At 40.7% G+C, this 24526-nt stretch overlaps 2 protein-coding genes across 6 annotated transcripts in view; both read right to left on the bottom strand.

The window, feature by feature from the left end:
* ppp2r5eb (protein phosphatase 2, regulatory subunit B', epsilon isoform b) overlaps positions 1–16884 on the bottom strand; it is a 48407-nt gene extending 31523 nt beyond the window's left edge. The window contains exons 1-2 of one of the 5 annotated variants that reach the window (XM_023405298.2): positions 16311–16884; positions 6856–7019 (exon numbers count right to left, since the gene is read on the bottom strand). In XM_023405298.2, coding sequence (XP_023261066.1) covers positions 6856–7019; positions 16311–16339 — 193 coding nt within the window. In that variant the 5' untranslated portion in view covers positions 16340–16884. Of the gene's footprint in view, positions 1–6855; positions 7020–12722; positions 12848–16310 lie in introns of those variants that run through there. The other 4 variants (XM_023405299.2, XM_023405300.2, XM_023405301.2 and 1 more) reach the window with 4 other exon arrangements.
* A 759-nt stretch (positions 16885–17643) lies between these two features.
* Positions 17644–22342, bottom strand: wdr89 (WD repeat domain 89). The gene is made up of 2 exons (XM_023405295.2): positions 22110–22342; positions 17644–21472 (listed from the first exon to the last, which is right to left on the bottom strand). The coding sequence occupies exon 2, from the start codon at positions 21442–21444 to the stop codon at positions 20308–20310; it is 1137 nt and encodes a 378-aa protein (XP_023261063.1). The 5' UTR covers positions 21445–21472; positions 22110–22342; the 3' UTR covers positions 17644–20307.
* Positions 22343–24526: the final 2184 nt, after the last annotated feature.

Below are 24526 nucleotides of genomic sequence, written 5' to 3'. Positions count from 1 at the left end.
TTTCAAAATTCATTCATTCATTCATTCATTCATTCGCTATATCACTTATCCTTATAGGGTTGTGGTGGGGCTGGAGCCAATTCCAGCTGATATTGGGCGAGGGCGGTGTACACCCTGGACAGGGTGCCAGTCTACCACAGGGCTGACATATAGAGACAACATTCACACCAAATCGCCAATTAACCTAACCTGCATGTCTTTGGCCTGTGGGAGGAAGCCGGAGTATCCAGGGGACAGCAACGTAGGCACGAGGAGAATATGTAAACTCCATGAATAACCAAAATGTTTTCCTCTCCATTTCTTTAGTTTTACCTGCTGCACAGAAAATGCACTAAACTGTGCCCTCCAAAACATTTCAAACTAAAATATTTACTGTTTGAAAGCACAGAGCACATGTTGGAAGCCATTTATCAAAAACAACTCAACAACCCAGAGTGAGCAGATGATTAATGGGAGAACAGAGACTCCACCTCTCAGCCAGTGTGGTGAAAGTACTCTGGAGTCTTTGCACTGCACTTCCAGACAACAGAAAACAACACTCCTTCCAAACCTCTGAGGGCTGTTCTTTTTCAATTCTATACTTGTTGATGATTAAAAACAGGTTATTAGTTTCAGACACAACAGCAAATTCAATGTTATTAGCAGACAGGGCACTGACTAGCATGTTCTTGCATGTTATGCCAGTCTCTCAGATTGACAGACATGTTCCAATAAAATTCACAGTTAACTTCTAGACAGACCAGATTGACAAGCCTCTAAATTACACATATGCAGCTTAATGCCTGAAGAACCTTGGAGCCAGACAGAAGACGGTGCCGCTGGACTTGGTGTTGTGAGACCAGAGATCTGGATTTTTAGTCTTGGTGAAGGTACATCCTGGGCCGCAGCTTCATTTTGTAAATCATCATAAAAATATAAAAAATTAAAAATGAATAAAAACAATCACTGAGAAAAGTCACTCTCTCTTACACCAGGGGCGTGGCCTTGGGTATGAACTGACATGGACCTGGTCTATTGTGAAAATTCCTGACAGTGTGCGTCATCCTTTCTGCCCAGGGATCCCCTTGAGGAAACTGCGCCCTGCTCGTCTTCCTCTAAATGTCTAGGAATGAGCCGCACTGCCAACGATGGATTTATGTAATCCACCGTGCCTTACTGAGACCCTGCTTGTCATTTCTGGCTGAGGTCTGACCTGTGACGGTGACTAACCCAGGAGGAGGAGGAGGAGGAGGATGAAGAAGGGGGGAAAAAGATGTGATGTGTGCATCTTGATGATGTGCTTTTGCAGGCTGTTAAACGACTACACTGAGGATGCAGCTGTCCAGATATACGCCCACCTCTGCTGCTGCTGCGTACATGTGTACCTCGAGGCGGGAGGTAAACTCAGAGAGATTATGGAAATGAAGAGAAAGAAACACAAGCAAAGCAGCTTCCACCATTGGGAAGACACAAAAAAAAGAAAAAAAAAAAAAGAAAAGAAAAATGCATTCCAACAAGAAAAGGTGAATGAAGGACAAACAGGAGAAAAGGTTTGTTTTAGTTGAGTTGTGGACTCAAAATACAAAAAAGAGGAATGATATCCCACATTCTTATGAATGATAACATCCTCTACATGTTTTAAAAACTGAGAGAAAACAGGAAATCCATTTCAAAAGCGGCGGAAGTTGAGCTCTAGTGTCCTAGAAATAAAAGATACCTGTTGGATTGCTCCATGTTTCAAACCCGAAAAATCCTGCGGCTAAATATACACAGTGGGATAGCAGGAATTTTGACTTCAAACAAATGGGAAACATGTCTAGGGAGTATCTAAAGAAAAAAAAAAAAAACAGCCCTTGAGACTGTAAAACAACAATGAATATATAATTTAAAATGGTATGCAAAAATGCAGCCCAGGAGCAGCAAATAAAAATAGACTAATTTGCAGAGAAAATAGAAAAACAATCTTGAAAACACCAAAGTCTTTAGAAATATACATCTCTGAGATCTTTCTCTGAACGCTGGTGTAAAACATTCCCAAATGGGTTGAGCCTTGGGGCGACCTCAGAGACTGCCAGCCAGTTAATAAAATACAGCGCTGCCCGATACACATCTCCCTGGCAGTTATATAATGCTGAGAGATTAGAGGTAGAAGAGGCTGTCAGTAAGAGAGACGACAAAAGGCAGTCATTGTGCGGCATACCTGAGGGCCATGCATGCGTTATGGTCGCATGAGGTCGACTCTGACGTTCTACTATGACTGTTTTCATTAATTAATTCAATCTTACCGGTTAGTGGTTTAACATTTGGGCTTGTGCCGCTCTTCACAGAGAGTCTACTGTTTATCTGTGGCTTCAAGTTCACAACAGACAGGTGGAAGAAGCGAACTTAATCCTTGTTCTTCCACTTGGTTTACGTGGACATATATGGGAGTGGAAGGAGGCTCAGAGGTTAGAGTACCCGTCTCATCTTGTGACCAAATGGATCTCTGGGAAATAAATGAGACACTCCTGCTTCTTTACAAACTACAGGCTGTGATGTGCTCGCATTTCAGCAGCTCAGGAAGAACAAAGGGACGTAAAAGCATCCTCAGTCTATATGTGCTTACGGACGTCATTAGTATAACTCCTTACATACCGGCCTTTATGGTGGTTCTGAGTGCAACTAGTGAAAAAAAATGTTTTTTTGCATTATCTTCAAGAAAATGGACCTCAGTTTCCTTTTCCATTAGCAGTTGCATTTGATTCCATCTCATCCCCATTAATCTGACGAGCCAACAACAAACCTTTTTTCACATCATGTTTGCGTTGCTGGAGAAATGTTTGGCTGGACCTGCAGACGTTCAGAGATAATTAACATGAAAAACAATCCGAGTTGTTGGAACGTCTCTCAGTACTTCAAACGCACACACTGGACAGCTATATTTCTTGGACAACTTGCTAATGCTTGCCAAAAATATAAAAAGGTAGTGATTAAGGCTGAATATCCAACATCAATACTGTTTTTCCAAACAATACCAGCCACAGTGTAGCGGTAATACCTGATCATACCAAAAAGTCCTCCAACTATAGACTACAGACTCCACCAAGCTAAACTTTCATGATCATGCAATTAAAGCAAGCACAACAGAACATTTAAAGTATGGAAAAAACCTTTACATTTGATCAGCTCCTTTCTCCAGCAAAAGCACCACACTGCCTGCATCACCCTCAAACTAGGCTTGGGTGATATCCAAAATTGAGTAATTGACACAGTCCAGCCCAAATATCGTGATATAGAATATTATCAGATGTGGGATTTTCTTTATAATAGATTTATATGATTGTATTTTAAGTTTCAGGTATAAGCGATGCTGCCATTAAACAGCAGTTTAGTTTTGTTTTATTTGTCACATGCCCAAAGTACAAATATGCATACGTGATTATCGATATGATCAAATGTCAGTCAAGGCCTACCTCAAACAAAACTACACATCAGTGTTGCACTGAATCCATGAGTTTATAAAGTGGTAATCATCAACTCTATGTTTTGTTTCATAACGTTCAGTATGTCTCCACAGGAACAGAATACAGTACAAAAGCCACAGACGCAGAACAACACCTAGCAGTGGAATATGTTATCGACTGTGTTTCTAATTCAGGACGACCCGGCACTGTTGTAAGTGAGCCGCCTCCTGAAGCGAGTGTTCAGGGCTAAAAGCAGAACTTCCAGTGGACCTGGATCTGGAGTCGGAGCTGCGGTCAGGAGCAGCAGACTTTGATTGTACTGGGGAGGTGAGAAATGTGTGGAGCTGTGTGAATGTGAAGTGAGCGTGTGAAAGTGAAGCAGGGAAGTGCGGAAAAACACTGAGCGTGTGCCGGCTCAGCCACAGATAAATACAGTACAACCATAAAAATAAACTACCACAAGAACTGAGTGTACAGTCTGTCGGCTGTTTTACACACAGGGCAATTACTGCTCACTAACTCAGGTGTACAATTACACAACTAAATCATCAGACTATTATTGTAATGCGTTGTACTACTGCTTTATTTCATGTCTAGGTGGGACATCCTGTCAGAATATGGTTAACCAAATTGTAATTATAGTTGCAATCAATAAAAAAGAAGTGCATATTTGATGCGTATGAATATGAATGCATATCGAATTTTGTCTATCTCTTTAACTGCAAAGAGTTAAAAAATAAAGTCTGAACAAATGATAAGTGACTTGACTCACAGGTTAACAGTTCAAGTCTGGTTCCAGATTGCTGAATCATATCTGAGTATATCCACATCCACAGTTTGTTCAGAGATTTAAAAGGAAGTGAAGTCTGATTATGAGGATACAAACAGGCTTCAGATTTGTTATAGTAGTTGACTGAGAGCGCATTCTCACTATGGAGTTCAAAGCCTGATGTGCCTTTACATGGTAAATTCAGAATTCTGTCACATCATTACACGTCAGATATACATTTTTTCCCACATATGAAAAGGCAGTATGAATTGATATTTTACTGCCTCTACAGAGAAAATAAAATATTAATAGGGTTGCAACTAAGGCTTATTTTCATCATCGATTAATCAACTAATCGTTTAGTCCAAAAAATGCTCATCAGTTATTAAGAGCCTAAAGTCTGGCCTTCCAAGGGTCTAAGTACTCAGTTGTTGCAGCTATATATTAATTCACAAAAGTTATTTTGGATTGAGTTCATATTTTGTGTATTTTTTCTACAATAATGCAGTTGTATTCGTGAAAAGGGAAATGAGAAATTGTGCTTTCTAGGAACCAAAGTTGTGCCTTTCTTTGAAAGAAGCCTGATGTTGTTTGGAGGTTAGGGTTATTCTTTATCAAACAGTGTGTACTTTTACATATGATGCCTGCAGTTTATGGAGTCAGCAGTGTGCGAGGGTGGAGGTCAGGTGCTCTGTTTACATAAGGAGTGTAAGTTTAAGTGGAGCGTGAGCAGAGACGCTCACATTTAAACACCTAAACACGGTGAGAGCAGAGGCTTCCCGTCTGGTCCCCGATGTAAGTAAATGTAATGCAGGAGGCAGCAGGGTGGACCCTCCACCTAAGACGGAACCAGGAAGTGGTTTTCCATCAGACTCTGACAGGTGGTGGATCTGTCTGGTTTCTGTCTGGCAGCATTCCTGCTGTCACCACCAAACCACACCACCGCCATATTCACAAAGGTGAAACGTGAAGGGGTGCCTCAATGCGTATTACAGCACCCAGTGGCATACCGCTCAGGATCAGGAGATGCCGAATGATAGAAACTTTGACTGAATAGACTGAACTCCTTAGTAACACACAACACACTGACACTCCCTAACTAACAAGTCAGAGTCAATATAGTATAATGTAAAGGTGCTGCTGTTAAGACACTAATAATAAAGTGTCACAAAGGCTTGCACTGCAGAATAATACCTGGGTGAAAATCTACTAAAAAAATCTGCCCCTAAAAAGGCTGAAAAGTCACATGTTTAGTTTCAAAATCATTAATATTGCTAATCTATCTAATCTTGCACAGCTGTAACGGCCTTAAAAGGTTACATATGAACATGGTGTGTTGGGTTTATGACATGAAGTGTATAAAAAAAATGTCCCTGAACTGATTACGGATTACAGATTCAGATATGTTGTGTTTTCTCTTACGTCAGTGATACAGACAGAGCGCAGCACTGACCTGCCCTGTGTTATCATTATGATGATCCACCTGTCTAGGCACGCAGCTCACAAACACACACCACATATACAGAAGAGCAGGCTTAGAAACATCGACAGCACTCAGACAGAGCAAGTCCAACCAGACTCTGGACTGAGCGAGGCATGAAAATAACTAACTGAGGGTTGAGGTTAGCAGGTCCATCAAAATTTCATGACGGTAGCTCTAACAAGGGAGGACAGAAAGCAGACTAACAGAATCTCAGTGCGTGGTGTACATGTTAAAAGACGAGCTGGGGGTAAAAGGTGAAGCTACTGTTGAAAATTTACAGCACAATGTTGACACCATACAGCTTCCATGACGAAGATTACATATTCCTATACCAGTGTTTCATCTGCCAACCCCCTGGTGGGTCCATGTTCACAAAACCATGTTGTGTGGTTAAACCCAAATTACCTAATGTTACATTTGAGTAAATATTAAGAATTTACCCTACTGTAAAGGCTGGTCTACACAGCCACGTTTTTCATTCTTGATCGGTCTATGATCTCCCAGAACTACTTTATAACACGTGCTGCCAATCACATCGAATATCAAAAGTGTATATTAGTCATTCACATTTGCAGATGTTCAGAGTTGTACATATGAAAAACACCATGCATAAATAGTGGAGTAACTACAAAGAGAGGAGATTCTTTTTGTTGTTCTGAAGAAAAAAGGGGAAAACTGTCTGTTTGTTGACTTTGTAAACTTCATGTGCTTTTCAGTAACTTTTGACTGGAGTAAGGCAGTGAAGGCACCATGCATGAACACTACAGTGCATATCAATTCTTCACAGTAGGTTAATAATAGACTGCATGGGTTGCATTCAAATGAACTGAAACAGATTACATGTTAGTTCTCATTCGTTTTAACTTGAATTTTTTGAAAATGTGAAACCTGTTTTGACAGCACAAACTGACTTTAATGATCCAAATCAGAGAGGTCAGAGGCTGAAACTGTGCTAAAGCTGATCTACATCGGAGTAAGCTTGACCTCATGAAGCAAAACTTCAACTTCATTTGTGAAACACCCTTCTGATGTGATCTATCATAATAAATGGAATATGGTCACTTTTGCAGAAACAGATTTACAGTTGGATTTCAGCAGTTACATTATGTCAGCGCTTGACTTCACCACTTCAGCCACCCTCATGATCAACCCCAACATTCACACACTTGCATCCCTCTTACCCTTGAGCAGAGGCAAGGGCGTGAGCTCTATGGGTTTGCCCTGAGAGCGGAACTGGGACGAACTCTGCGACCGCTTCTGCTTTGCCTTCCTGACAGACTTCCGTGAAAATCCGTCCACTTTGTCCACAGATGGAGATGTGGTGGCTGCCGAGGACATAGCCCTGCTGGGAGAAAGACATGGGAAAGGGGGGGGGTTAACACAATCACATTAGACATGCATTTAGAGAGCTCTCAGTTCACTGAGGGCAGAATGATTAACCACAGAATACTGACAATTCCACAGAAATGAAGCTGAGGTGGATTTTTAAAGGCAAATATCAATTGTATGATTTGTTTGATACGTTTAACTGGAGACTGAGATAATACTCAATGCCTACAAGTCAGGTGGTATTAATTTGAAAACAAATGCAAGACTCCAGTTTGTCTCTTAAACTTGATTCCGTCTTCAAAATGCCTTTTGAAGACCCTCTGAATGTATGGAAGCATTACGAATAAATACAATCTCTAAATGAACCAATAAACTGTGAAATGAGTTAATAAATTATCAAAACTCAATTCATTATTATGAAATGTTACTTCATAAGTATTATATATAAATTTTAAAAAAAGAGGGTTTTATTTTGAGTTTTTGTATTTCAGAAATTTTTAAAATACAACAAATATGTAATAACTATATTCAATAATGCCATTTTTCCAGATGACCCCCCCTTTTTTTTTTTTTTTAATTTATGACACTAATTTAATATTTATTGGTTCATTTATACATCATTATACGTTTTTTCATAATTTCGTAATTATTCAATTCATTCATTTTGAGTTCTTTGGGGCTCTAGAAGAATGCTAATTAAAAATTATACTTTAAAAAACTTTAATTAAACCAGTCTTACAGACTTCTGGGAGTTTGTCATTAGTGGAACTGCAAACCAAGGAACAAAAGAATTTGAAGGACTTTTAAAACAAAATTTCAGATTTAAAAACACTTCAACTTGATTAGTCTTTAAAATCAGAAGACAGAGTTTTGGAAATTTCAAGACTGATCATTCTTATTATATCACAAGACAGTTATATAATAATCAATCAAAAGCAACAGTTATATTTCCATGATTTAAGACAAACCCAAACATTTAACTCTTACTTCCTTGATTTGAGCTGAATTTTGGGCACAGACTCATTTTTAGCCATTGCCATGCAGCTCCAAACCCTGAAGTTTATTCTGGGTAGTGAGCTCATGAAAGCAAAAGAAAAATAAATAAATAAACAAAATAAAAAGAAAGAAAACAACCTCCCCACTGACTTTTTAGCTCTGTATCAGTCCACCTTGCCGCAGCCTTTTATTAGTCTCACAACAAACCTGTGCAGCCAAAGCAGACAGCCTCATTTTCCCAGCATGGGAGACTATTCAGGCCTCAGCAGAGGCCTTGTTACAGTGCAAAAACACACAACCGTCCTACCTGCCAGTGGACCATCACACTCACACACACACACCCCCCACACACCCCACACACCGAAAACACCAGCCTCTACCCACAACAATGGAGCTAGCTCTGTGGCTGCGAGCCGTCGCCACAGTGGGAGGAAGCTGAGGAAACGTCCACTGCTATGTGTTTGCTGCTGATTACATGCCAAAAAAAAAAAAAAGTCTGGTAACAACAAAACACAAGCCGCCGCCGCAGCAGCAGAAGCATTCACACTTCTCACTGCAAACTACTGACTGCTAAACTACGGTAGTCCACCACACCCATGAGGAAATGGTTGGAAAAATAAAGGTGAAGATTTCTTAGCAGTTGTCAGAGGTACAAAGAACCATCTGGTGAAAGGGCAGCTGAGACACAAAATCTGGCTATGCAATGCAAAACACAATCTACAGACAAAACTGAAGCAATTTTTTTTTTACATTCAAATCCTAATGTCAGATGCTTACCACTAGTAGAACAAAGAATGTAAAGTTTGGCTTGATGTTAACCTGTGTTTTATCAACCAGCTACCAGCAACTTTTTTGTAGTCATTGAGATAATCAATATTCTCTCTGTGTGTGAATATGGAGCCGTTTGTAGGCGAAGAACCTGCCCCACTAAACAAATATGTAATAAACAAGCAGTGAGTTTCACTTTTATACTTGTTTAATACAGTAACACTAGCATGGTAGTAAGCGTACAGTTCTGATTTTAAGACTTTTTATTTTATTTTACTGTGATTCCTCAGTTTTTTGAGACTATTGATTTTTGATTGTTATTCATGACCATGAGGCGAACAGATCGTCTTGTCCTTTGTCATGTTGGCCGTTTTGCCATCAAATAAAGTGTGCGGATTGTCTGCTAGTTTGCCTTTATAAACCGCACTATTGGAAATATAAAGTTGGCACAAGATAAAAAGTCAGTGATCACCAAGTAATAAGATTCACCCAGTGGGGGGGTGAGGGGTGTTGTCATTAATATCTGAGCCAGATTTCATGACCGTCCACCCAGCGGTTGTTTAAATAATTCACTTTAAATGAAAGCGTTGGACGGGCAGATCGACTCTGCCTTCCCTAAAGCTACACTGACACAAGTAAAAAAAAACTGGTGTCATTATCAACCTTCAAAATCAATCAAACCCCACTCATAATGGAATTAATCTGTGAAGTCATGCTTAATTCACACTTGAGTAATTTCCATGTCAATCTATTTATTTTCTAATCATGTGCCATTAACTTTGAAAATTACGTGTCTAGACTTGCACATGACTAAGGCAACAAGAACTGGAGACAGTGATGCCAAGAGAGGACAAATCCAGTCCACACTAACTCAGCTGGACGACATGAAGACATCAGAGGTAATGAGTTAGAGAGAGTTAGAGGTCCAGCAAAAATCGTTACGTAATAAAACGTGAATGAGACGCTGCGGGCCGTACTGTGCACTGGCTGCATCAAAGTCAAGCAGGCAGTCATACAGTATGTCCACCAGGCCATGTACATTGCAGAGTGGACAGACGAGGAGAAGAGAGACAGCGGGACACACTCAGCTTTCTTTACAAACACACACCCACAAACATCATTGTGCTGCCTGAGGATATGGACAGTGAAAGCCGTTTACAAGCTATCTGTGTCTACACAGCTGATCATCCATCATCATATACACTATACTGCAATTTAAACGTGATTCATGGCTCCGGAGAAGCAGCATGCCCGTATGTGGTTAGAGACTGTCAGGGTGTCGATTCGAATATGACTAATTGGAGGAATATAATAATCAAGACTGACAACTGTGATTAATAAGAAGAGTTCCTAAACTAACCCTAAACTTCAATGTCATAATTTCCCCTCGTTAAGAAAAACATGTCAATTTGGTTTGATGACGTAAGTTTTCAGTTTGTTTTATTCAACCAATGGATTAAAAACCCAAAGATATTTTATTTTCTGTCAGATGTGACAGTGAAAGAATCAGAAAAACTTAAATGCTCCCCACAGGGAAAGTGCTTTGTTAAAGTTGCACAGCACACCGTTAGGAAAGAGGAAGTAAATACGTAAATACGACTATAAATAGTAATAATAATAGTAAATACACAGTAGGTGAATAGAAAAATGTACAAAGCAAATGAGCAAGGTCGAATCTCCAGGCCTCTTCAACATTAGCATACAGCACGTCCAGGGTCCAGTTTCCTCTGGTAGTGCAGTCCAAAAACTGAGTGAAAGTGGGAAGAGTCTGGTCCAGCTGCAGTCCCCGGAGACCATGAAGAAAAGACTGAGGCGCAGAGTCCGGAGTTTAGTGGTAACAGGGTGGATATCACACACATTGTCTGGTTAACGGAGGGGTGGATATAAACAACAACCAAGATGGAGAGTGAGAACTCCTTGAATATGGGTGTATGTACAAAGCCCGACAGCTAACAGTTCGATGTCTGGGCTGCAGAAAGTTATGACTGTAATGAATTTCTTTCCCTTTTCAGATTTATTTCTGTCTGTGAGAACCATCTGAAAGCCGTCAACGGTACAGATGGGATCTGTAGTATCTTCCTGTAACCATGTCTGTGAAACACACAACACTACACTCATGGGAGTCCCTTGATTCCTCACTAGGGCCACTAACTCATCCATCTTAATGTCCAGCGATCTCACATTAGCAATGATGATAGAAGGGAGGTACTTCTCCATCTTGTCCCTCTTCTGATTTCTGCAGGGATGTCTGTTATTCTGGTCACTGGTAATTCTATTCACCATGCCATCCAGTATCAACATGATCAGGTGCAAACAATGCGACTGTGGAGTTGCTGCACAATAACATAGCTGGACAGACGAGAACTCTCTCTGCTAGCCTGTTTAGAGGAGGTGCAGCTTAAAATAAGTATATATATATATAAAAAAAAAAAAAAAGCTAAGAAGTTGGAAAAATATGAAAACAAGTTGGAGCAATTGCAACAGGCGGCATGTGCACTCATCACTCATGTAAATTTACTTTTAACTGGATCTTTGGGTATAGTCTAACTATGCCCTACAGATGCAGAGTCTCATATGACAATAGCAATTACATGGCAACAGAATCATCTGTCAACACTGCTCATTGTCTTATCCTTCAGAACCACACAGCTGTTAATGATCCATCTGTGTAAAACGCCTTCTGTTGGGCATCAGCATCGTCACCATGGTGGGAAAACACCTCCAGCTGAGCACTGATCTGTCTTATCTGTGGCTGCTGAGTTTAAATTCTCCAGCAGCCAGTTTGGCAGGTTACTCGCCAGTAATCTGAAAGTCCTGCTGCGTTGGGCGGTAAAAATAAAACTGTGGCTGAATACCAAGCAGCATGGAGACTAAACAGTACGTGCAAAAAAAAATTTGATTTCATGCCCTAGTTGCTAGTTTTGCCTTTCAAACTTTGACACAGGACTATTCAAATGTCATACAAAGTGAGTCCCAGCAGCATCTCAGCCTTAACGCAAACCTCAGTGTACAACAACAACAAACTGCAAATTGACGCCTCAACACCTGTCCTGTGTGCTGCTGCTGAACCTCAGAGACCAGACGCAAAGCAGGCCAAGGCCTCTGAAAATCACCTTCACTCTGAGATTAACTCTGGTTAAAGCCTTAAAGCAGAGCAGCTCTGACGTACACACTCTTTGACACCTTTATGGCGATCAGGTTTTATTCCTGTAATCAGTTAAATCCACAATTACAGGAGTTGTGATGCTGATTTGGCGCAACAGCTGCCATCAAATGTCCAAAGAAGTTTCACTCAGAGGCAAAAGGGATTTTTGGGGAGGAGCTTTTTTCCTAAACTGTCTGAGGACAGAGAGTGTGTGATAGAGAGCTAAACCTATTAGTTGGTTTTCTTTGTTTTATATCATTAGAAAATGAATTATATCTCTAAGCAGCAACTATTTGGATAATCAAATAATCTTTTTTAATCTTTTTGAGGTTTCAACTTCTCTACTATGAGAATCTGATGCTCATCTTTGTCACATATAAAAGTAAAATGAGCATCTTCGGATCTTAAACTGTTGGTCAGACAACAAGACATTTAAAGAGCATCACTTTGAACACACAAAGCCATTTATCGATTTAACTGGGGAATTATCAGCAGATTAATAATTGATTTGGCTTTTACTTAAGGAAGCTGCGTTTTAAATACAGTTCTCACATACATACTAAGTCCTAATGCAACTTTCAGCTTCTGCCAGGATGACTTCAGACAGCGAGTCTACTTCATTCAGTGCTGCATTTATCAAGCATCTGTGAAGGTGTACATCTCGCAGCAAGGAACACACTCAGTAACCGACTCAGTTTCTGCCTGCTACATCTCTAATGGAAACGAAAAATATTTTACAAAAACGGACAAACTACAACCTGTTGGCTTCCGAAAATTTTCTACGCATTTCAACAGAGTTACTTCACTTACCTGTGCAAAGGGGCACTGGAATCCCCATGTACAACCATCAGTCCCTCACTTTCTATCCCTCTCCCTGACTTGCCGGCTAATGGTGAAAACACTCAAGTGCAGCCACAACACACGCGGGAGAGCAAGACTACGGCGGGTGGTCAGGCGTACGGCACCCAAGCACCAAAGCCATTCCCCGCCCATGCCTCTTACATAAGAGACCAGATGACATCCAAACAGGCTCGGGGAGGGTGGGATTAAAGAACAAGGAGGAAGGAGAGAGGAGGGGGCTCAGCGAGCAACAGAGACAGCAACAGAAAGGGAGGAAGAGGAGGGAGGGAGGAAAAGGGAGCAAGGGAGGGAGCTGCCGTTCAACAGGAAGTCAACACATAGGCAGCGGCAGGGCAGAGCAAAAGGAGCTGAATAGAGGGAACAAACTGCACACAAACATGTACAAGAACACAGACGCAGGAGATAAAAAGGAGGCTGGCAGTAGGAAATCTCAGGGATCTCGCCTGTGGTCAAAAGTTAAAACCCCTGAGATATGCAACAATCAAACATAGCTATAGTAATGACTCAACTCTAGGTAGGAATATTTGTTCTAAACTCAGGCATGATTTGAATATTACAGACAAACAGCTAGAGGGGGATTCACTCCTGATTTCACTCAGTTAAAACAATGAAATCGGTTCAGAGAATTGCATCACACTGAACCATGAATGCAGCTTTTAAAACCAATATTTAAGACACAGCACAAGGCATCTCTGCTGATATTTAGTCTTATGTCATGATGAATATTATATCTACAGCTGACACGGGACATTTGCAGGACTCAATACCTAAAAACAAGGAGAACATTATACCTAAATCTTGACATTACTGGGGTTGCCACTAAACATGTTTGTAGTCACTTAATCAACAGATTATTTTCTTCATTCATCAATAAAACATTGTATAAACACGTATATAAAATGTTGGTAGATAGTAAAAAATGGTGGCCCTCTGTGACGTTTTTAAATGTTTTTTGTCCAGCCAATAGTAAAACAACAAACAGAAAAAAAGCAAATAAATAAATAATAATAATAATAATAATAATAATAATGATATCACATTTGAGATATTGGAATGAGTCAATTTTGCACAAGCTAATGCAATCCAATACAACTGTTCTGCCATAAATTCTAATAAATCTATGTTAATTCTATTATATTATTTACCAAGAATTTAAAATGGGGAAGAGATAAACAAGAAATACTTCCGAGTTAAATGTAATCCAGTACAACAATGACCTCAGTAATAAACATATGTTTATATTTACATATTCAATTGAAATGTCACCAAAAAACGGACATTATTAACTTTGTAAAGGTAGAATTTATGGCAGAGCAGCTGTATTACATTTGCAATAAATTGTACCAGTGTACCTGTGCAGGTGTGGTCACTATCTGTACAATAACAATAATAATAATAATAATAATAATAATAATAATAATAAAATAGATTTTTTTCCAATCAAGCAATTAATTGTTTGGTTATAATATTATAAAAAGGTATTGATATTTGAAAAAGGTGATCACAGCTTTCTACACCACTATAACTTATGTCCAACAACTGTCCAAAACTATTACGTTTATATTTGTAATATTTTTTTGCAATTACAAGACTAAAAAACAATAAATATTCAAATTTGAAAAGCTGGAAGCAGAGAATTAATGGCATTTTGCTTAAAAAATTACTGAGATGACAACTTAATTGCCATTTTAAGTTGTTGCAGGGTAATTCCCAGTTCCAGTTTCGTTCCAGTTGTATTAAGTGTACAAATCAATATATATCTATATTAATATATATATACTATATATATTACTAAAAATCTGTATTCACATCCTGTGGTTTGCATTTACTGAGGGAGGCTACAAACCTAGACATAAGAAACTAAAAGTCCTAAAATGTCCTTAAATCATTTTGTAAGTTAATGCCAAAAACTGCTTCAACTTTGCTGCCATTACTTCCTCCAGGAGCCAGAACCAAACCTATCACAGCAAGAAATTATTTATACATAACAAAGGACAGATTTTTTTAACATATCAATCTCCTAGATTTACTGATTAATGGATAAGAGGTCACACCACTAATTATATCAGTATGAATCCCATTTCATTTTTGACTGAATGCTGCAATCTGACAGCATGTCTAATTGGTGTGATTCATTCATGGGATAATTACGCTGTTCAGTCAAGAACAAATGAACTCAGCAACTTTCAAACACACACACACACACACACACACACACACACAGCTATACAGAAGTGATAAGGAGGAGGCAGTTACTACACCAGCCTCATCATAAACACAGGAGACTTTGGAAGTTGAGCTATCTCAACTTGGGCTGGACCTGCCCTCAAACTGGTGTGACATTCAGAAACCTTGAAGATGAGCCAGCGAGACAGAATCAAAATTGGTAGTACACCTTCACAAATACCATCATATGAAATCCACAATGCCACACCTGGCTTCTGGCACGCTGCTCTCATTCCCACATGCCTGACAGGGCAAAGGCTAGGTGAAAATAAAAGTAAAAGTCTGAGCTGACGGAAGTCAATTCAGTCTTGTACATACCATCAGCCCTTAGCTTTATCTTTCTGTATCCACCTCTCACTCATCACTGTTTCTACCTCTCATCATCCATGTCACTACAGTGTCATTAGTGGCGATGATGGTGGTATACACACTTCCAAAGATGTTGACACAATGGTGGCCTACACATAAAAAAAAACATTACAGTCCTGTGGCATGAGGTAGGAGTTTGTCAGACACAGTATCTTAGTGCACAGCCAGTCAAAGTTCATATCGGATTATCACCACACATTTGACAGTTGGCTTCACTTGACAGGAAAGCTAAACTTGTCTCAGGCCATGTTCACAAAGGCTTTTTCAACCCATGAGGATTAAACATCACCATTTACTTTTAAGCAAACCTGCCCGTGACCGTCCTGACATCAGCTCTGCCTGGAAAGATCAGCCACTAAGCCACCACCTAACCCAAATAGCACAATAAAGATTATATCCCTTTACAATGCAATTTGATGTTACATATTTACTGTTATCGGCTCGGGCAGCAAAGACGGCCATCAGCTGCATAAGGTTAAAAAAAAAAAAATCAAGCCGTTTAGGGGAGCTGGCGTTAGCTTGGCCATGTTGGGCCTGGCAGCAGCAGAATATTCAAAACTTGACAGCGCGATAACCCCCACTTACGTTAGCTAGCTAGCAACGTTAGCATCCCGATTAACCGTTACAAAGCGACTGAATGTAACTTATAAACCGTTAACTAGTTGTCTCCTCAGAGTCCACAAAACACTTAAATATGGTTATCATGGAGACAATGCAGCCTTTTATTAAAGCCGCCCAGCTTTATTTCAGAAAACGACATTTTAGGTAGCTAGCTAACGTCAGTGCTACGGCTATCGCGGGTTAGCTCAAGTTGAACATGTAGCCTTAGCTTATTAGCCGCCACCAGCTCGCATTCTGTGCAAAGGAAACATAAGAAGCTGATATAAACACAGTGAATAGATCAAATCTAAATTTGCATGTGTGCTAATAAGATAACGTTACCTGGGCGGACTTGGGCGATCACCCATCATCCCAGATGTAAATACAGGGGCAGTGCTAATGCTGCTACCGTTAGCTAGCGCTCACAGACTGACAGACCGACTGGGCTGGGAAACACACACCGTCCCGAGTCCCGACCCGAGCCCGACAAGCTGCAGCCGACCGAGTGGCTGTTAGCTCTCCAATCGTAGTACTTTACCTTGATCCTCTGCGGTTCGCAACGGAGACGGCGACGAGGAGTTATCCTATGTTTGGAAATCTAGCGGGCTAACTGTTAGGCTACCTCCAGCTCGGTGCAAACAGCCTTTCCCAAGCAGCGGCGGAGCAGCAGGAAAATCTTGGCCTGAAACAGCCAAACCCACGAGTACCTTTTTCCTTCCAACGGAATAATCCTCAAACTTCCATTAATAACAAAATACGGCTATATAAAACGATTAGGTTAACGCAATTACATTCCTGTTATTGATTCAACTGCTTGTCTTCCCCAAACCCCTGGATTTTGGTGTTTTCCTCAGCTCGTTTATGATTCGGGGCTGTTTCTTTTCACCCTATTGTCAACACTGCTGGGCTGAGACCATGGCACACATAACAGAGACGCAGCGTAGCTTGCTTGGCGGGGTTCAGGTCGACGTACGACGCCGATTGGCCGCTGGTGTCGATGTCAGCCGTTGTGATTGGACAGCGGCGGTTGTCAATCACCGCGGAGGGAAACGAGGCTCTGAATTCGTCGGTTAGGTGGAGGAGAAGGGACAAGGAAAGAGATCGGGGCAGAAAGCAGAGTGCACTGTGTGTGTGTGTGTGTGTGTGTGTGTGTGTGTGTGTGTGTGTGTGTGTGTGTGTGTGTGTGTGTGTCAGGAGAGTCTTTACCACACAGCGTGCTGGAATGAGGCTAAACCTGTCCGAGGCCCAGCCCTGCGCTTCAGCACTCTTTACCGGCACTTGGACGGTCGGTTTAACCGCAGATACTACCGGCCTCAGAGCCTAAGCAGCGCCGTATGAACGAAGAGTGGGTTTCTGTGCAAGCTCTAAGATTACAGACAGATATGTTTGCAGGAGGGGAGTTACATAACTATAACATATAGGTCTACTATGAATATAGCCAACGCTAGAGCACCTCCATGGGCGTACATTTAGGAGCGTGAAGGGGGCAACATGTTCCCTCCCTCCACCGGAAATCAGCCCAGCAAAAACAGCCACATGTAGCACCTTGTCTATAAAGTTATGGTAAACTTATTCCAGTGTCAGATGAGACCTCCATGGACTTTATGAAGCTATGTTATACCAAATATTACAAGGAAAAATAAAAAACTCCCTACTTAGTAAAAAAAGAGTCCCGTTTGTACTTTCATAACAAATTTATTTGCATAATTTATTTGTCATTACATGGTAAAAACCACTATGGGAGGGTGTTTCTCATATTTACTCTAGTCCAAAATCTTGTTTATGTGGCTGACAAAAAAGAGAAAGCTGCTTCACAAAGCTGGAAGGGCAGTCAAGTCTTTACTGTATGCTGACTGACAGAATATCAGCTTTAATGTATGATAGAATCCAATAATAAATAATAAACACCTGGCACATGTCCCAATACAGCATCATTAAAATATTTTTAGATTAATTTAATTACAGTAATTCTATTATATAAAATTGAACTTTTTCAACTTAAGTCAACTGTGTGTGTCATGTCATCAATATCATCTTTTATAATCTTTACATTCTATATACATATCATCAGGCTTTTAATCTTATTCAGGATATAATATGGAACATAATCTGGCTGTTTATATACCTGTATGATTCTAATATTATCCAGGTTTATGATGGTTTGTGTAGGAGTATCTTCGACTCCTCCACATCACAGACAGCCTGTCATTTCTGCACTGAGAGCGAGGTATTATCAGTATGTGATTGTGACCTGTGGATCTCCAAAATTTTATAATCCAATATCTATTTGAATGCTGTTTTTTCATTAAAAAAACATAATGTGCCAGTCATAACTTCCAATAATATTTTACATAATGTACAACTGTATTCTTGATAATATGCACACAGAGGATGTCAGTGTGGGTGTGTTGCTGGAGGTGTGACTCTATTCAAAAAGAAAATACTTGCATTTTTTCACAAATATCAGCACTGCAGAAATGTTTCACCTGCAAAATATCACAGAACCAGGTGCAAAATCACAGCTCTGTTCACTGCAGCTTGGTGTCATGTAATTAATTGAAACTACTGAACTGTGGTTTTATATAGTTTATGCCTCAGCGGGTCACTCAGTCAATGTTTTTGAGTTTTTATAAGTGCACAGTGGATTTTGACAGCTGTCATTTCAGGTGGACATCTGGATTTATGGCCAATATTAATAATAAAAAAATACCTGGATTTGGTACTGATGTCTAAACATGTAAGAAATAGTTTAACATAGTAGCCTGCATTACTTCTACTGCTGATATATTTTTTTTATTTATCTATTTTGTAGATAATATTTTTCCTGTCACAGTGTAATTCTGATTATCTTGACTGGAGTCTGCCTGTGTATTCATGTATATCTGAGTATATGTACTTAAAAGAGTAAAGTGTCTTTGTGTGCATGTATAATTTTTTTTTTATGAAAATTGGATTTTTTTTTTAATGTGAAAACAAATAAAGGAAACTCCTCAATGAGCTGCTTTGTTTAATGCAGCGACTCCGCCTGTCTCATCACCATGCAACAGTGTGTGTTATTTTTCAGTCACTATAAAAAGCCGTGAACTTGTTGTGAATAAAGATCACTGAGTCAACACAAAACATTTCTGAGAGTCCCGAATGTCTGTAATGTGAATGGGAGTTTGCTTCAACTACCTGAATCACTGCATGATTTCACCTGAGTCACACACACACACACACACACATTCTTCCACTCTTTGCCATTTGAGAGCGATACCTGCTCTCTCAGCATGATCCCGCTGTACTGGGCGGCTCCCGTGGACGAATGAATCACTGCAGCTTTAAAGGAGAAATATTACTGACACAAAATGATATAATAATAATAATAATAATAATAATATTAATGGGAAATTTCGCAAACTTGTTCAAATTTTAATTTAAGAATGAAAACCTCAGAAATACCCCCTTCCAGTTTCATACTACAAATAAACAGCGTGTAATACTTTCTTGATACAAACTCTATGCCACAGGGCAAAATGTCATTTTAATTATATGTTAATGTAGGAAGTGGAACATGTCAGTGGACCATATATTAGGCTGACAGTTACCACAACAGCAGTATACCAGTGTGATGGTGAGGGCTGCAAATTATTCCATATTCTGTACCATTTTCTGTACCAACATTTTTCTGAGACCAAATGTTTTCTTGTGTCATCTGAACAACAGTCCAGAACCACATTAATATTCAGTTTACTCTGATAAAAAACAGATAAGCAGAAAATTCTCACTTTGGAGAAGCTGAAACTTTAGAATTTTTTGGCATTTTTGTAAAATTAAAAAGGTGAAGGATTAATCAAGTATCAAAATATTTGCTGATTAAATTTCTGTCAAATGCCAAATTAATGTACTCATCATTTCAGCACAAAACACCAGTGACAACACCATCTTAACTGGCATGTGCCAGTCAAACAGCAACGCAATACCAGTAGTTATAGTGGGACACTACCAGTTTGATGTTGGAGAGTGGTAGCAGTCAGTCAATCATGATATAAGTACTATAACCACGTAGGAGGGCAGGAGCGTATTTATTTACTATCAAAAACTGTCCTGAGTTTAAACATGCATGGGATTAAGCCTGTTAATGAGACAAATTTCTCTCCATTACATGACTGGACAGCTGTTTGTAACAATAAAAAAGTATCTATATCACTGTAGATATCTGTGATCCTGGACAGAGGTCACATCCAAGACCTGCTTCGAACTGTAACATGATTTTCAGATTCAGGATTGTGTTTAGTGAATTATGTCTATGTGGAACTGTTTGGAGTTTAAATGTTCCTTCAGTCCACTCAGGTCTTTGTTACGTTGCCTTCTTCTGCCTCTGGTAGCCATGTTTTTTATGTGGTCTGGATTTGAGTCTCAAAGCTGATTGGCTCTTCATGGACTCCCTTTTACCCGTTGTGAGCTCCTCCCCTCCTGGTTTCCACAGCAACAGCTGAGCGTCTTCTCCCCCTGTGACCAGCGCCTCCCCCGTTGCGTCCCACAGGAAGCAGCGCACCGTGGAGGAGTGGCCGCCCTCCAAGTTCCTGAGCAGACGGAGCCCCTTGTCATCACACTCCATCAGGTGGAGATCCCCGCTGTTCTTCCCTCCGACCACCAGCAGCTTCTGGGCCTCTTCCAGCCACCTCCCTCCCACCAGGTAATCCACGCCTCCTCCGTCAGCCAGCGGAGTCAGGCTGCGAGCGTCGGAGGTGCTGAAGATGGTGAGAGGCTCGTCTGTGTCCAGCTGGCCCAGGTCCCACAGGTGTAACCCCTCGTCGTGGCTGAGGCACAGAAGCTGGGTGTAGTCTGCTCCGGACCAGCAGACTGAGCCAGCGGAGGAGTCGCTGTTACAGGTGGCAAGCAGCGCCTCCTCCTCCGCTCCCCGGCTCAGGTCAAACACATTAACAAGGCCGTCTGTGGAGCCAGACGCCAGGCGGTCTTTGTCTCGAGGGTGGAAGCACACCTGTGTGATGTCATCACTGTGTGACTCAGAGTACACCCCTAGAAGTCCACCACCTGGTTTTCTTACGTCCCAGAAAACCAGAAAGCTGTCCTCGTCGTTTACCTGCTCAGTGCCTGCACACAGGAGCGTGTCGCTGCAGCTGAGGTCAAAGCTGCAGTAGCTGTGCGACGGGTCACTTTTAAACATCTGAACCGACTCTGTCCCGGGCCGGCGGACATCCCAGCCCCGGACCGTCCCATCAGCCGAACCAGAGTAGAGGAGGTCAGGGGAGCTGTGGGCAAATGTAACCCCACAAAGAGGCCCGCTGTGGCCCTGATACTCTCCCACCAGGTTCAGAGTGTCCTTGTTGTGCAGGTGGATGGTGAAGTTGGAGCAGGACACTGCCAGCAGGCTGGTCGGCTGCAGGGCGACGTGCAGCAGGTAAGTGGGTTCCTCAGGACGAGACCGCCGAGCGATGGACAGACCTTTGAGCTTCTCGTCCAAACACTCCATGACAGTTCAGCTCAGGGAAGCAATCACACTGAAGAGGAAGAAACAAAAACACTTTACTTTTATACACATACCATATAAATAACGATGTCCAACATAGGAGAAACAAAAATAAAAAATCTAAATGTCATTCTTCTCATCTTTTATGGCAAAGGTCAATTCAAAATTCTGACTCTTTAATGTATCCTCGGTTTTTGGCCATAGTTAAATCTACATGAAGGTGTAGCTCTTGATGTTTGTGGTACTGTGATATATTGTGACATTCGGGATATAATCAACACAGGAAGCAGTGATTATTCAAGTAACAGTTGTTTATCAGTGATAAAAACTAGCTAGTTATTCACGTCGTCCTCTTCCACCAATGTACGTTGCTATTTGAGACCATTTTACAATAACGCGTCGTTTGGTGGATTAGACTTATGCCGAAATGCGCACAGCAGCATAACAAAATAAAAGAGTTAAATGTCGTATTCAGTGTGACGTTTACGTTTGCCGTAAAGCGAAGATACAACAAAATCTACAACATTTTATATGGAGTTTGGCTTCGTCTTCTTCAACTCTGAAACACCCGAGAAGAAATCGGGTCACGATCACAGTTTTAATCAGTCATGATGCTTGTCTGTTATGTGTTGTTATCAGTGTCTCGTGTGTTGTTATTTTCAACCTACCTACTTTCCAGAAATTTCCACAAATGAAGGAAAAACGACCGTTAACTTTTCCTTTGACTATCTGGACACGTCTGTCTCCATTTTGGACAAAATATCGCAAAACACAACGACGATATTATGTCCAATATTAACATTAACGTTGAATAAACACCTGCTATAATACACCGATAATGTAACTACACCACTTTTACTCAAAACACGCATGGGGGACACTCTCTGTGTTACACTATCTACAGCCGGCTTGGAACTCTCCCTCATTTGATGGTTCCGGTGTTGCTGATGACACATTTTCAGGTTGTTTTTCAATTTATTGATTTAATTATTGTTTTTGCCGGGTCCAATCACAAGATATTATTTTGCTTTATTTTGTTTTTGTTAATAAAGATGGTCAGACATGCCTTATCAAAAATATCAACCTGATATTGTCACCTTGATTCATACCAGAATCTTGTCTAGTTCAAGTATTGATAAAAATTTTGGTAAAATACTTCACAATGAAATACTTAAAAAAGATCCTGTAGACATATTTGGTATATAAGAGATACCTGAAGAAATAACACAGGATTGGAATTGTTTTTTTTAATTTTTTTTATTCTGTCTTTAGGGAAACTCAAATTCTTTAAAACACTTTTATATATCTAAATGTGACTTTACAATATATTCTAAAAAGATACCCTATTTATGGTGCAAATATTCCATTTCTGTCAGGATGAAAAACCTCTGGAACATTAAAATTCTCCGCTTAAATTAGATGAATGAAATCATTCCTCTATAAACTTCATCAATAAATCAAGCTTTTATTCTACAGAATCTGTTTTGTACAGGAAATGCAGGAAGTCCTTTAGAATAAAAGAAACTGATGCCTTTATGGCCAAACTTCGAAGCTGGTTAAAAAGTTTTAAAAAAACCGTCAGAGAGGCTGTGGACAGATACAAAGATTAGTGATACATACAAATCTGTACAAATCTTTCAGTTTAGTTCAGTTGTGAGCCCTCGGTCAGCCAGCAGGCGGCAGCAGCAGCAGAGGCAGCAGCTCTCTGGATGAATGAGGATTTAAAGCTGTTTGGATTGAAGCTTCCCAGCTGACCCAAATCTGAAGTGGCACAGTTCAGTCACACAGAAACAAATGAAATAAAACCTCAGTCCTTCATGGCCACTGAAGCAAGAAGAGGAAAAGCCTGCAGACTGGACACAAACAAACAGACACTGAACCATGTCATTTTAAGATGACACTGAAGCCACAAAGTCTGACTTTGTGCTGTCGAGATATGACTCAGTTTTGGTTTTAGTAAATCCTCCGATTCTGTGATGTCATTTGCACCCTGTCCTAACTCCTGCATGTGAGACGTTTAGGGACATCTATAGTCTGTGTTGCTCTTCCTTGGTGAGTAAAGTTGCTGAGATATCCTGCAAACCTGCAAAAGTTGAAAGTTCAAGGCAGAGGTTCAGAGCCTCAGTTGCAGCTGAAGCAGGTGTCTTTGGTTCAGTACTTCTTTAGTCCAGGTTGTGTCCCTTAGTCATTTCCCATAAAACATCCACAGACAGAGGTTCACCCACAGTTTTGTGCTCTTTCACTTGTGTTGACACGCCACTCGGCAGAAGAAGAAAAAACAAAGAGAAATGTCTTTAATGTTCAGGCCAGCAGCTGGAGTCTGTCTCCTCCTCTGCTGCTGCAGCCGGGCAGCTCTGGCAGAGCAAAGTGGAAAACTGGTCGTCCTGTGACACACCACATCACCACATCACCATCTGTGGACAGAGCGCAGCCCTGCAGCAGGAGAAACGCTGAAGAGACGACGTCATTAAAAACCCTCATGGTCTTATTCAAATAAGAAAAAACTGCTCACATGTGCTCCGTCACACGTTAGAAGAGCTACCACAGATTTTATAATGTCGCCCAGAGACTGTAAATAGCCTCCCCCTGCAGGGGGAAGACAAAATAACATGAACACTTGATTAAAAAAGGGTCATATAATATGCTCCAGGCTGTTTCTCTTACGTCTGAAATCATTTTACAGTTTGTCTGGTTGATGCAGCTGCAGTTTGGTCACAGATGGTTTAAGGTCTGTTAGTTCTCCCATCATGCCTTAAAGGAAAGTCAGTCAGAGTGCCAAGATGGCAACAGCAGTTGCCATCTTGGCGGTGCCTGACAACGCCTAACTCCCGGCTAATCCAAAAATGGGCAAAAAGGCAGGGCGTATGTGAAATGATAATGAGCCGTAGCTAATGACCCCAAAAACTTAAAAACTGTCGGACATCGTAGCCACCAAGCTCAGAGACATCTTTTAGTTCAAGGCTAAAGCCGTTAATAAAGAAATAATTAAAAATGAATTATCCAAAAAGTTCCTGTAGTTACGTCCTGGGTCTAACATCTTTTCCACAGCAGTCACTTTGACTTGTCATGGCAGGAAAAGCACAGG

This window comes from Seriola lalandi, unplaced genomic scaffold (genome assembly GCF_002814215.2).
Source record: "Seriola lalandi dorsalis isolate HSWRI2012SDOR001 ecotype SW California unplaced genomic scaffold, Sedor1 jcf7180002054271, whole genome shotgun sequence".
In the NCBI taxonomy this organism is placed as follows: Eukaryota; Metazoa; Chordata; class Actinopteri; order Carangiformes; family Carangidae; genus Seriola; species Seriola lalandi.
This window is presented reverse-complemented; position numbering and strand designations above follow the sequence as displayed.